We start from the raw sequence: 12,071 nt of genomic DNA on the forward strand, positions 1-12,071 counted from the left end.
CTAGCCTGTTGACGTGGGTCTGGCCTGGCTCTGCTCTGGAGCTGCCTGCCGTTGACACTCTTTTGGAAGCACAGAGGCCAATTGCATTCATGTTCTGCCAGCTCACATATGACACCTGTCGCCTTGCCCAACTCAAACAAGCCTCGACCACATCAGTGTGTGTGTTAGTTTTATACAGTGTCTGTCTGTGCAAATGTACACTTTTATTTGTGCTTGTGTGCGCTTTGGAATGGATCATGTGCGTGCGTGCGCCTGTCCTCGTGCGTGTGCCTGTCCGTCCATTCAAGGAAATACCTCTAAAACCACATTCTCACGGTTCCTTGCAGGCTGGCCTGTACATGATTTGCATAGAGAGAAAACCACAAACATAAATAAGTAATTGGATATTTCATCCCTTTATTCGTTTGAAACAAAATAATAGTATCAATAATAAAAGAGCAAATAAAGCTATAAATATCAGTGACAGACAAACAAGCATACAGTACACACACACAACCAGATCATGTTAACTTCAGTGTGGTTTGTGGGTGTGGCGTGTATGAGCCCAATCCTCAGAGTGAAGCAGCAACTTTCAGATTCTCCTCAACGTCACTGATTCTAGATCAGTGAATAGTCTGATCCCATATCAGTACAGAGGAGAACCATGCCTTGTGCTGGGTTCGGGTGAAGGTGATGGCTACTGCTGCTTTCCGTGGGGTGAAAGTCAAACATTATGAAATCAAAACGACACTGAAATGAATGTTCCCTGTAACCAAGATTTCTGAGTCTTAATCAACTGGATTGATAGTTCACAACTAAATAGACAACTAACTTTGTTAAACTGAAACCTTGCGTATTATGGATAAAACTGACATCTATCAAACGTGATTCGTGAGTGCAATATGCCTTCAGGAAGCATTCATACTCTTAGATTTATTTCACATTTTATTGCGTTACAGCTGGAATTCAAAATGGATTAAATATGTTTTTCTCTCATCCATCTACACACAATAACCCATAACGACAAAGTATAAACATGTTTTTAGACATTTTTGCAAATGTAATGAAAATGAAACACAGAAATGTCTCATTTACATAATTATTCACACCCGAGTCAATACATGTTTAGAATCACCCTTGGCAGCTATTAAGGTTGTAAGTATTTCTGGGTAAGTCTAAGAGCTTTGCACACTGGATTGTACAATATTTGCATATTATTTTTCAAATTCTTCAAGCTCTGTCAAGTTGGTTGTTGATCATTGCTAGACAGCCATTTTCAAGGTTTTCAAGACAATTTAAGTCAAAACTGTAACTAAGCCACTCAGGAATATTCAATGTAGTCTTGGTAAGCACCTCCAGTTTATGTTTGACCTTGTGTTTAATGTTAAGGTCTACACCTGTTGTATTCGGCGCATGTGACTAATACAATTTGATTTGATATTGTCCTGCTGAAAGGTGAGTGTCTCCCAGTGTCTGTTGGAAAGCACACTAAACCAGGTTTTCCTCTAGGATTTTGCCTGTGCTTAGCTCTATTCCATTTCTTTTCATCCTAAAAAAAAATCCCTAGTCCTTGCCGATGACAAGCATACCCATAACATGATGCAGCCACCACCATGCTTGGAAATATGAAGTGGTACTTAGTGATGTGTTGTGTTGGATTTGTTCCAAACATGACACTTTGTATTCAGAACATTAAGTAAATTTCTGTGCCACATTCTTTGCAGTTTTACTTTAGTGCCTTATTGCAAACAGAATGCATGTTTTGGAATATTTTTTATTCTGTACAGGCTTCCTTCATTTAGGTTAGTATTGTGCAGAAACTACGTTGCTGATCCATCCTCAGTCTTCTATCACAGGTCTTTAAAACAATTAGTTTAAGTCACCATTCGCCTTACTTTCCTTTCCGGCAACTAAGTTAGGAAGGAGGCCTGTATTTTTGTAGGGACTGTGTGTATTGATACACCATCCAAAGTGTAATTAATAACTTCACCATGTTTAATGGTGGCTGGTTTATTCCCCCCCTCATCTACCAATAGGTGCCCTTCTTTGCGAGGCATTGGAAAACCTCCCTGGTCTTCGCGGTTGAAACTGTGTTTGAAATTCACTGCTCGACTGAGGGACCTTACAGATAATTAATTGTATGTGCGGGGTAAAAAAAAATAATGTTAACACTAGAACTGCTAAAGCAGTCATTTTGACTGCTCATGAATATTAAAAAAAACATTCTACATTTTTTAAAGTTATTCCCGCCTACGTCCTTGACTTTTCCTAAATAAGTCTATATAACACACTGTCAGTGTTTTAAATCTTAATATCACAAACAGAACTGGAGTTATAACCAGTTTGTGTCAAGAACTGCAACGCTGCTGGGTTTTTCATGCTCAACAGTTTCCCATGTGTATCAAGAATGGTCCACCACCCAAAGGACAACTGTGGGAAGCATTCCTGTGGACACTTTCGACACCTTGTAGAGTCCATTCCCTGATGAATTGAGGGAACTCAATATTAGGAAGGTGCTCCTAATCTTTGGTATACTCAGTGTATAACGAAACCAATTTCACACATAACAGATTAAATAAATGAAGTAAAGTACTATGGGGATAGAGGAGAATGGGTGAGTTGACGAGAGGGGAAAGCGAACGATGCATAATTATGTAATCACCAATTGTTAAGAACATGTCAGGCCATTCTATTGTATTGATCCATTCTAATTCTAATCTTAAAATGGTATGTACCCTATAACAGTCCACCGAATCAAAGCAGTCTTATCAGTCTACTCTGGCCTACTTGAAGTAGGCTACACAGTGAGAGCGTGCGTAATTGTACATGTTGAACCGCTTTCAATATCTGCGAAAGGAGGCAGCAGGTGAGCGAGTGTCGGAGAATGTGGTGATGAGGTTTGTGGAACCTTACGTTGGCAAGGGGAGAAATGTCACTATGGAGAATTTCTTCACGTCATGGTCATTAACCAGGTTTTCATCCAGCCTTTTTATGCGAATAAAGTACATCTGACAAATAAAATGTCATGACAGGCCTGATCCAAGCAACATTTTCCAGTAAACTTTCCAAATGTCGACAAGGTGGGATCTTTTTGTGTCTAAAATTCATTATGCCGAGGAATGTCAGTGGAAACATCTTTTAAGCGCAAATATTGATATAATAACCATCATATCGAAGTAAACTTGGGAGTCACACGATGACATGTGTGGTCCTCCCACTATGATTCATCGGGATAGCATGTCGTTTATTAGGCTACAGAAATAAATGATGTTTAACTTCCCAGCGTGGTAAAAGTGCAATAAATATTGAGGGTCTTATTCTGGTGACATGATCATCAATGCTTGGCTAATCGCTCTCTTCTGTCCATAATAATCTCATCATGTGGGCTATACCTGTGAGCTGTTGCCTAGAGCACACATGCCAATATCGGAGTGGGCACACTTGCTATATAACGGAAGATTTTTGGTGAGAAAACCATCAGTAGAGTTGAAAACGCAATGGAAACCCATTTGACTTGTATTTTATATTTACCGCAAAAGGTATTGTATGTGTACTACGTCATCACGCAGCCTTTTATCTGCGACAAGCCAATTTGACAGAAACATCTCTGGTGGGAAAATGTGCATATGGTTTTTATGCAGATTTTAGAATATTCGTAAGAAAATCTGTCGCCAATTGGAAGGAAACCTAGCTGCAGGCGAAAAAGTTTCTTGCAAAGAAAACAAGCCTGGCTGGCACCATGAACAAAGTGAGACGGGAACTCCCCCTGCGCAAAATAAAGCACCTGTACTGCCGTTGTACTCCTTAAAAGTTGCTGAAGAATGACAAGACGACGGGGGACACAGAAAACCGGAGACTATTACGCACTACAACCAAACAATGGTATGTCAAAGTGTGTCAAGAAAGTGAAAGTTACTAAGGTGTGTCAACAGTTAGGACAAGGGATAACAGCTAAATGAAATCCAACTGATGCCATTGAGTGAAGACGCACACAATGTAAGCAAGAGCTGACAATAATTCACTATTTTTGACTGCTGTCATACCAACACTTACCGTATAATTATAATGCCATTATAGCTTTTGTGCTGATTTTCACTATTTATCAAGCACACTTGGCGCTTATGTTTACGCTATTGATGTTTTCATCATTTGACTGTGTGCCTTCGTGTTTGAGTTATTTTTTTCTTCTTAAAAAACAATACGCTTTTATCGTGTTCCAACACCTATTCTTTCTGTTTCATAGTTGTAACAAGGGCATTCCGTGAATTAAATGTATTGAACATTTGAATTAATTTATATATTTTTTTACATATAGCCTACCAACCGGTCGATCGCGATCTACTGGTCTATCTTCAAGGCATTCTTAGTCGATCACCAAACATTTCTGTAGAAGCCAACGATAAAGTCAGAGGCATATGTTTTTTTTTGTGTGTGCTGTTGGCGGTAGATGCATCTTTTTCTTCAGAAGCCCTACGCACCGGGTAGGCAAAGTGTTCCCATTTGAAATCATTGAATTTGTCTGAAAAGACAAACTTTGCCTAGCCGGCGGACCTGGAGATCTGTGGCTAAATCGAGTGCGCCTACTGCGCTGGCCAATCAGATAGCTTAAATCACTGTGCCTACCTACAGCTTCCACGACCCCAGCCACAGCAAAGTTTGATACTAGCTTAGGTGAGATTTCATAACTTTTAAAGCCATTACCATTAGAGAGACTGTTAGATTATTGGCAGCTCGTTGTCTATTTTAATATCGCAGAGTATTTCACTTTTTCTGGAATTTGAATTTATGCCCGAGGCACAATCAGGTGGAAGACTGTGTCCCCTCTATATGGTCAGTCTCATCGGAGGAAAGCAAAGAAAGAGGGACCGTGAGAGGCGGACCCTCTGCTGCTCTCTCCCTCCCTCCGCTGAGACTAATACCATGTTCAAGACAACATGCTTTGATAATGTACTAGGCCTACTGCACAGACTTCATTCCTACATAACTGTTTTTATTAGGTTCATGTTTTAAGTTATGTTTTAAGAAAATTCTGAGCAGTGATCTTGACTGGCCTACAGTAACAAACGAATCAAAATGCTATTGTGTTAGATTTCTTTTTACCCAAAGCCTTCATAAACGCAACCAAAATTATTATTTTTGCGATAGCATACTGTATATGAAATGTTAGAATGTTGCAGTCAGAATGACTGCTCATTAGCTTGAAAATTGGTCCCTCCAGGCCCAGCGGTTCTAGTGTTAAACACTATTATTGCACACAGAGTCCATGCAAATTAGTATGTGACTTATCATGCACATTTCTACTTCTAAACTTATTTAGGCTTGCTATAACAAAGGGGTTGAATACTCAAGACATTTCAGCTTTTCATTTTTAATTAATTTGTAAACATTTCTAAAAACATAATTCCTTTCTGGGGTATTGTGTAGGCCAGTGACACAATCTCAATTGAATCCATTTAAAATTCAGGCTGTAACAACAAAATGTGGAAAAAGTCCAGGGGTCTGAATCCTTTCTGAAAGCAGGTACATACTTGAATGTGTTGGTTCGGCCTATGTGTAGTAGAGCTAAACTTGGTGAGGCTATTGTAGAGTGAAGCAGTGGAAAGCACTTACAAAGACAGCGGGATAGACAGAGACACATGAGCGGATCAAGGTGCAGGGTGGCGCCCCCAGTGGGTTACGCCCGGTATAGCAGGATCCTCTCAGCGCAGACCTGGCCCACCAGGCCAGCGTACTGCGCCACCTCCATCTCGTCGTTGGAGCCCTTGCGTTTGCGGGCGTAGGCGGCGTAGGGCATGACCGTCCGTCTGTACAGCACCAGAGCACGACCCAGGTCCTTCAGTACGTGTGTATCACCTGGACAGAAAGACAGACCAGTGGTGAATTCAGTGATGTGAAACGTTCTGAACATTGCAGATAGAAAGAGACTGAATTGAGCCGAGATGATTGATTCCATATTCTATCTGACTACAGGTTGAAGATTTTCCCGCTATTTTACAATTGTTTCATCCAGAGAATAAATCAATCACTTTCCACCCAAAACCGGAAGTGTCATTCTAAAGCATATAAAACCATCGGACAGAATCGTGTGCCATTCTAAAGCTCAAATTATATACCGCAGAGTCAGACAACCATCAGATTCGGTTCCAACACCACCAGAACCAACCCATTGAAAAGCCCCCACCCCATGGCCCAACTAGCAAATCATAGTCTGATGTGGTCCTGATAGCGCCAGGAGAAAGAAGCAGGGCCCGTGGGCAGGACATTTGAAATATGTCTGAATATGCGCTTTGAAAGGCATGCAAATTCAAGCATGATGCTACCTGAGCGAGCCCTAGCCCAAAATATCCCAAATGATTGCGCCATCATCTAATAGGCAGCTATACCGCACAACAGAAAAACACAAAAGCACATAGATGTAGCCTATGCTCTCTTCGGGAAAAATAAATTAAACAAGCTTCAGTAATCTTTTTGAGTGTGGACTATTACTGTAGGCCTACTGTATTGTATTATACTGTATTATATGGACTGGAATAACCATGTTGTGAGCACATGGAGGGCTGTGCGGCCCCCCAAAGAAATGCCACCCCACACCATGACTGACCCACCGCCAAACCGGTCATGCTGGAGGATGTTGCAGGCAGCAGAACGTTCTCCACGGCGTCTCCAGACTCTGTCACGTCTGTCACATGTGCTCAGTGTGAACCTGCTTTCATCTGTGAAGAGCACAGGGCGCCAGTGGCGAATTTGCCAATCTTGGTGTTCTCTGGCAAATGCCAAACGTCCTGCACGGTGTTGGGCTGTAAGCACAACCCCCACCTGTGGACGTCGGGCCCTGCAGGGCTCTGGCAGTGCTCCTCCTTGCACAAAGGCGGAGGTAGCGGTCCTGCTGCTGGGTTGTTGCCCTCCTACGGCCTCCTCCACGTCTCCTGATGTACTGGCCTGTCTCCTGGTAGCGCCTCCATGCTCTGGACACTACGCTGACAGAAACAGCAAACCTTCTTGCCACAGCTCGCATTGATGTGCCATCCTGGATGAGCTGCACTACCTGAGCCACTTGTGTGGGTTGTAGACTCCGTCTCACGCTACCACTAGAGTGAAAGCACCGCCAGCATTCAAAAGTGACCAAAACATCAGCCAGGAAGCATAGGAACTGAGAAGTGGTCTGTGGTCACCACCTGCAGAACCACTCCTTTATTGGGGGTGTCTTGCTAATTGCCTATAATTTCCACCTGTTGTCTATTCCATTTGCACAACAGCATGTGAAATTTATTGTCAATCAGTGTTGGTTCCTAAGTGGACAGTTTGATTTCACAGAAGTGTGATTGACTTGGAGTTACATTGTGTTGTTTAAGTGTTCCCTTTATTTTTGAGCAGTGTATATAAACACAACATGTAAAGTGTTGGTCCCATGTTTGAGCTGAAATAAAAGATCCCAGAAATTGTCCATACGCATAAAAAGCTTATTTCAGGTGTTCCTTGTGCTGGGGACAATGAAAGGCCACTCTAAAGTGTGCCATTTTGTCACACACCACAATGCCAAAGATGTCTGAAGTTGAGGAAGCGTGCAATTGGCATGCTGACTGCAAGAATGTCCACCAGAGCTGTTGCCAGATAACTGAATGTTAACTTCTCTTCAAAAAACCGCCTCCAACATAATTTTAAAGAATCTGGCAGTACGTTCAACGAGCAACACAACCTCAGACCACGTGCAACCACGCCAGCCCAGGACCGCCACATGCGGATTCTTCACCTGCGGGACTGTCTGAGACCAGCCACCCAGACAGCTGATGAAACTGTGGGTTTTCACAACCAAAGACTTTCTGCACAAACTGTCAGAAACCGTCTCAGGGAAGTTCATCTGCATGATCTTTGTCCTCACCAGGGTCTTGATCTGACTTTAGTTCGGCATCGTAACCCACTTCAGTGGGCAAATGTTCACCCTCGATGACCACCGGCACGCTGGAGAACCGTGCTCTTCGCGGATTAATCCCAGTTTCAACTGTGCCAGGCAGATGGCGTACGTGTATGGCGTTGTGTGGGCCAGCGGTTGGCTGATGCCAATGGTGCGAACAGATTGCCCCATGGTGGCGGTGGGGTTATGGTATGGGCAGGAATAAGCTACGGCCAACGAACACATCTATTTTATCGATGGCAATTTGAATGCAGCGATACCGTGACAAGATACTGAGGACCATTGTCGTGCCATTCATCTACCGCCACTACCCCATGTTTCAGCACGATAATGCTCGACCCCATGTCACAAAGATCTGTACATAATTCCTGGAAGCTGAAAATGTCCCAGTTCTTCCATGGCCTGCATACTCACCAGACATGTCACAAATTGAGCATGTTTGGGATGCTCTGGATTGATGTGTGCGACAGTTTGTTCTAGTTCGAGCCATTAAAGAGGAGTGGGACAGCATTCCACAGGCCACAATCAACAGCCTGATCAACTCCATGTGAAAACCCTCCCTAACCCGGACGACGCTGAGCCAATTGTGTGTCGCCCCATGAGCCTCCCGGTCGCGGCCGGCTGCGGCAGAGCTCCAGTACACCACTGCCAGTGTCCTCACTCACTGAGAACACATCACCTCCACTCTGCACCACCTTCACTGGCTCCCAGTCAAATTCCACGTCACCTATAAGATCCTACTCCTCACCCTCCATGGCCTTACCCCCTCATACCACTCAGACATCCTCCACATACACACACACACCCTCCCGCTGTCTCTACTCCGACTCTGAATTACTAACCATCCCAAAAACAAGACTCACCATCCCAAAAACAAAACACCCCTGCCCCCAAACTCTTGAACTCTCTCCCCCCCAGTCACCCACAACTCTGACTCTATAGCAACTTTCAAAAACAGACTCAAATACCACTGGTACCGTCTGGCTTTCCCCTCAGCTTAGCCTTACTCAGCTCTAGTTATTTAAAAAGAAATAAAAGCTAATTAGCTTAACTACAGTGCATTTGGGAAGTATTCAGAAACCCTTACCTTTTCAACATTTTGTGATGTTACAGCCTTATTCAAAACCGGATTAAGTAAAACATTTTTTTTATTTTTTTATCCTCAATCTACACAAATACCTTATTTACAAAAGTTGAAGGTTGAAGGTCCCCAAGAACACACTGGCCATCATTCTTAAATGGAAGAAGTTTGGAACCACCAATACTCATCCGAGAATTGGCTGCCCAGAGAAGAGCCTTGGTCAGGGAGGTGACAAAGAACCCGATGGTCAATCTGACAGAGCTCTAGAGTTCCTCTGTGGAGATGGGAGAACCTTCAAGAAGGACAACCATCTATGTAGCACTCCACCAATCAGGCCTTTAGAGTGGTCAGATGGAAGCCAATCCTCAGTAAAAAGGCACATGGCAGCCCGCTTCCAGGTTGTCAAAAGGCACCTAAGACCATGATAAAAAGCATGATCTGGTCTGATGTAACCAATATTGAACTCTTTGAACTGAATGCCAAGCGTCACGTCTGGAGGAAACCTAGCACCATCCCTACAGTGAAGCATGGTGGTGGCAGCATCATGCTGTGGGGATGGTTTTCAGCGGCAGGGACAGGGAGACTAGTCAGGATTGAGGCAAAGATGAACAGAGCAAAGTACAGAGATCCTTGATAAAAACCTGCTCAGGACCTCAGACTGGGGTGAAGATTCACCTTCCACAACAGGACAACAACCCTAAGCACACAGCCAAGAAAACGCAGTAGTGGCTTCGGGACAAGTCTCTGAATGTCCCTGAGTGTCTTAGCCAGAGCCCGAACATCATTGGAGAGACCTGAAAATAGATGTGCAGCAACGCTCCCCATCCAACCTGACAGAGCTTGAGAGGATCTGCAGAGAAGAAATTGGAGAAACTCCCCAAATACAGGTGTGCCAAGCGTGTAGCTTCATACCAAAAAAGACTTGAGGCTGTAATCACTGCCAAAGGTGCTTCAACAAACCTGTTTTTCCTTTGTCATTATGGAGTAGTGTGTGTAGATTGATTAGGGGAAAAAAAGATTTAATACATTATAGAATAAGGCTGTAACGTAAAGAAAATGTGGATTTTCTGTTGTTATTCTTGTTTTTTTACTCTGGCTGTAGTGTGCTTTTTAAAAATCCCATGTATTATCATCATCATCTCCCCAGCCCCAATTCCCCTAACCTAGAGCAATTGAGGTGTGTTCGTCTGACTTTGGGTTGTTTACAAGGCTTCACTCCTGGCCCGGCTTGCGGAACTAGTTGCTCAGTCATAAAGGCTGACAGTGAGTTCCCGAAGAGCACTGAAAAAAGCACTAAAAATGGTCCTCGCAGATTTGGGTGGAAAAAAGGGTGAAAAAGGTAGGTAACCCCTGGTCCACACACCTCGAGGCACAATCCATTCTCCAGTGGTGAAGAGCTGTGCCAGCTAGCACACAATAGTGCCAACAGTCAGAGACGCGGCACAGGGCATTGGGGAATATCATGTCACCTGGGTTTACCTTTCTACATACACATTAAGGGCCATACTCTGACTTAAAAACCCAACTTGTTTTTACACCTGTGCATGTCTCCCTTTGACATCAATGAACGTGAAAGTCTGAATTGTGCACGCTTACTGTATTTCTACTAGGAATCAGGTCAATACAGTACAACCCGTACACTTTGAGGGCCCACATCTGTCTATCAATCAGTAGAACACCAATGGCCGTTTCCCTATCAGGATGTGAAGTAGACTGACCGTCCAGCCACGCACTGTAGGGTCAGCCAGGAGGGAGAAAATAAACATGGTGATTCCACACAGGCAGTGCAGCCACGTGGCGACAAATGAGTGAAACAGAAGGAGAGTTATGATTGTTATTAATAGACAAAAAAGGCTCCCGCCCACTCTTCATTACTTTACTCTCCAAACTAGAGCTAGGCACATGTGGTACCCAGCTGACGGTGGTGTATGGACTGTGTGTTTCCTCTTATTGTTCCAATTTTAAATGAATTCATAAAAATAGTCACCCAACTAAGCCCGTCTCTGCTCTCCAGCTGAAGAGTTACGAGACGAGACAGAGGGCGAGAGACAAACAGACGGACAATACTACTATTATATAGTGTTGACATGACCATGCATCGTGGCACTTCTGCCTCTCGACTTTTACTTTCTACATTCTGTTGCTCTGTTCGACGACGACGACTGGAGATAAACTGCCCACTTCACTAGTAGGGCATTAGTGTACCAACGTGATCCAGACACAGAGAATCCTAACAATGCTTCAGATCCATTCAAACTCCATGATGAAAATGATAAAGAAGCGGAGCTAAGGAGGACGAGGAGAAGGATATAATATGTCAACCAATATGATATAGTTAATGCTTCAAATCCAGTCTTCGTGTTAATTATTAAAGGCGCGGAGAAGAGGAAGATGAGGAGTAGAGGGAACCGAATACAGTGTGGCCAATAATGACCCACTCTGGATGGTTTCTGACTTTAGTCAAGATTTGTTTCTTCCACAGCTCAGCACAACATGCTATTAAATAATATTTCCACGTGGGTTTAATGAGAAAAAGGGAGGCATTGGAAAATGCCCTTGGGCTCCCCAACTTCTCTCTTTCCCTCTCCCTCACTCTTTTCCTCTACTACAGGAGGATATTTATATTTTGAGTGAGATATTATTGAATCCACAGTTTTGCATCATGTTTTATTTAAACACTCAGTTGTTTTCATCGCTTCTAAAAATGCTGATTTGTGAAATCTATTACATATCAGCTTCATCTTTTGAAACGAAAAACTAATCAGCAATATCTCACAACTTGAATATTTACGCCTGTGGCTTCACAAGAGTAAACAAGTATTCATAACACTTGACTTCCATGTTTTCTGTTACAGCCTGAATTCAAAATGTATTAAATAGATGTATTTTCTTCACCCATCTACACACAATTCCCCATAACGACAAAGTGAAAACAGGGTTTTAGAAATGTTTAGAAATACAGAAATATCTCACTTACATAAGTATTCACAACCCTGAGTCAATACATGATAGCATCACCTTGGCAGTGATTACTGGGTAAGTCTAAAAGCATTGCACACCTGGATTGTACAATATTTGCAAATGTTTCCTTTAAAAATT

At 43.1% G+C, this 12,071-nt stretch overlaps 1 protein-coding gene across 3 annotated transcripts in view; it reads right to left on the minus strand.

The window, feature by feature from the left end:
• Window positions 1-370: 370 nt before the first annotated feature.
• The window catches only part of LOC120017473 (arginyl-tRNA--protein transferase 1), a 174,332-nt gene continuing 162,631 nt past the window's right edge, over window positions 371-12,071 (minus strand). For all 3 annotated transcript variants that reach the window (XM_038960242.1, XM_038960241.1, XM_038960240.1), the window contains 2 exons: window positions 5,590-5,832; window positions 371-745 (listed from right to left, as the gene is read on the minus strand). In XM_038960242.1, coding sequence (XP_038816170.1) covers window positions 5,654-5,832 — 179 coding nt within the window. In that variant the 3' untranslated portion in view covers window positions 371-745; window positions 5,590-5,653. The remainder of the gene's footprint in view (window positions 746-5,589; window positions 5,833-12,071) is intronic.

The sequence above is a fragment of the Salvelinus namaycush genome, chromosome 22 (assembly GCF_016432855.1).
Source record: "Salvelinus namaycush isolate Seneca chromosome 22, SaNama_1.0, whole genome shotgun sequence".
Classification (NCBI taxonomy): Eukaryota; Metazoa; Chordata; class Actinopteri; order Salmoniformes; family Salmonidae; genus Salvelinus; species Salvelinus namaycush.